Source organism: Trypanosoma equiperdum (genome assembly GCF_001457755.1).
Source record: "Trypanosoma equiperdum strain OVI genome assembly, contig: ctg_872, whole genome shotgun sequence".
Lineage (NCBI taxonomy): Eukaryota > Euglenozoa > Kinetoplastea > Trypanosomatida > Trypanosomatidae > Trypanosoma > Trypanosoma equiperdum.
Genome location: NW_027124834.1, coordinates 1,143 through 3,600, shown reverse-complemented (window position 1 = coordinate 3,600; position 2,458 = coordinate 1,143). Strand labels below are relative to the sequence as shown.

Below are 2,458 nucleotides of genomic sequence, written 5' to 3'. Positions count from 1 at the left end.
GCTAACTGCGTACAGGAAGTTACTAAGACCAATAGCGGAACAGGCGTTCATAACGTTTAATGACGTACTAACATTAGCGCACAGCCCAGCACGAACTGCGGGATAACAAGCAGCCGACGCGATCAAACAGGCGGCATATGGACGAGCTGATTTCACTCCAGCAGCTGCGAAGCCAGCAGACAGCAAAGGGCCGAACAATGATGCGGCAAACAGACAAGCGCTATGCGGCTCACCCAATACAGACGCTAAAGCAAATACGATAGCCCAGATAATTCTCTGCCTCCGCGCCTATGACAGTGACAGCACAAAATTTTGCGACAACGGGCAAACAGGGTCAAACTTAAATCTCGGAGGCAGCCCACAAGGGCACCTGACCAATCTACTAAGTCTCTGCCCGGAAACAGACACCAGCAGCTCACCAACAGCAGGCGAGATCAACAGAAAATTAGCGACGGTCTTAGCACAAGTTAAATCAAAAGACACAGATATTTACATCGGACATTTCTCAGGAACAGGCTGTGCTGGAGCAACAGCGACTGGCGTTTGTGTCATGTACGTAGCGGGCAACAAAGCAAACCAAGCGCATTTTACTAAAATACAGTGGATCAGCGAATTGACTAAAGCGGCGAAGCTCCAGCAGCACCACGAAGAGGCGCAGAGCGAACTAAAAGCACTGGAAGCGCAGCTAGAAGCAGCACGAAAACTTGCATACAGCCTGCTGCCAACAGTGGAGGCCGAGCTCGGCGAGCTCAGTGATGTAACTCAGGTAGAAAATAAAGCAACAAACACTGGGAAAAAAGAGGCGCAAAGCAAGTGTAGTGACGGAAAGAATAAAAGCGCAGAGGAATGCCAAACTCTTGGTTGTGATCATGATACTGAGAACAACAAGTGCAAACCTAAAACAGGAACAGAAAGCACAGCAGCAGGAACAGGACAGGCACCAAAAGAGGGAGCAGCCACATCTGGACGTGCAAAACACCAAAATCAGCCTGATTGTGAAAAGGACAAAACAGACGACAAACAAAATTGCGCATGGAGGAAGGGAAAAGAGGGTGAAGATGACAAGGATACAGAAAAATACCGCTCTTCCAGCTTCCTCCCAAGCAAGACATCCGCCCTCATGGTTCATGCTGCATTTGTGGCCTTGCTTTTTTAAAATTTCCCCTCTTTTTAAGAAATTTGCTGTTCTGGTAGAACTATATAAGATTGCTAACATTTGATATATTTTAACACTTCTGATAAAATGTGAAATTTTGGTGTGAACGTGCATAACCGTGTCCTATCGCTGCAGATCAATATAGTGATAGTGTATAAATAAAATGAGTAAAATTCCAAGTTTTTTATTTTATAGATATTTTTATATCAAAATAATAACGTAGTAGTAGTAATGATAATAGTGGAACAATGCTGTGAGTATATACTAATATTATGAGAGTAGTAGCGAAGACTGAATCGACAAGAAAAACAGAAACTCTTAAAACAATAGAGAGTGTGCAAGGTAAGTGAGTGAATTGGGTGGGAAAGCAGGAGGAATATAATAAAAGAAAAACCAAAAAAAAGAGAAACGGAAATAGAGTATGCTAAATTTTTTAAGCACAAACATGACGATGGGCATTATTATACACAAGGTGATGTAGAATGGCAATGATGGAGAGACAGAGTGTATAATGTGAGCCAGATAAATTTTATGCGTTATCCTGAGCGATGGAAGCAGCAGCAGAAATATATAAAGAAAATATAGAGTAAAAACAATATGCATAGCAGAGAAGAGGAAAATAATACATCTTCAGCCGATAATAGCCCTTCTTTACTCAGCAAGGGATAGATGCAATAGCAGAGACGATGGTAGAGATTGTAGTTTTTAATCTGCTGATGAATCCTAATATCCAGCTGAAACAGAAGAAACAGACAAGGGTTGCGTGGGTGTGAGGTAGTGTCAGAGTATTCCTCATCTCCAATATAATAATAATTGGCCACGTTTGTGGGAAACAATATAATATTTTGTGGATGAGGATTATAAACTAGGAACACCAATAGATCACTATGGATAGAAAACTAAGGATAATCACACTAAACTGTTTGAAATAGCGCATATGTTAACCGTCAGAGGAGGGTTGTATAAAGTGATGAAAGTTTGTAATGATACGCTAGCAATTCCATGTTTGTATACAGGTGATAAACGAACACAATTCGATTACTGGCTGATCCATATAAGCGCGCAGGCTGATGAAACTTTATTGTGGCACATAAAGCATGCACAAAAGGAGTTAAGAATGCAGCTCAAATGAAAATTACAAGGTCTTGAGCCCAAGCTCAGTGCTTAACCCAAGGATTTGAAACCCAAGCAGAAAGCAAATAGTTATTGTCAAAAGCAACAGTATTAATTTACTATTTCAACGGTAAGTACCAGAGATAATACTTAAGAAAATAAAACATATGAAAAACTTGAAATATTAAA

General features: G+C 40.9%; 1 protein-coding gene across 1 annotated transcript; it reads left to right on the top strand.

The window, feature by feature from the left end:
* Positions 1-550: 550 nt before the first annotated feature.
* TEOVI_000414600 (Trypanosome variant surface glycoprotein C-terminal domain containing protein, putative) lies at positions 551-1,156 on the top strand (the record flags this gene model as incomplete). The annotated part of the gene is made up of 1 exon (XM_067226947.1): positions 551-1,156. One exon carries the CDS (start codon positions 551-553, stop codon positions 1,154-1,156), a length of 606 nt encoding a protein of 201 aa, XP_067083048.1.
* Between the last annotated feature and the right edge of the window lie 1,302 nt (positions 1,157-2,458).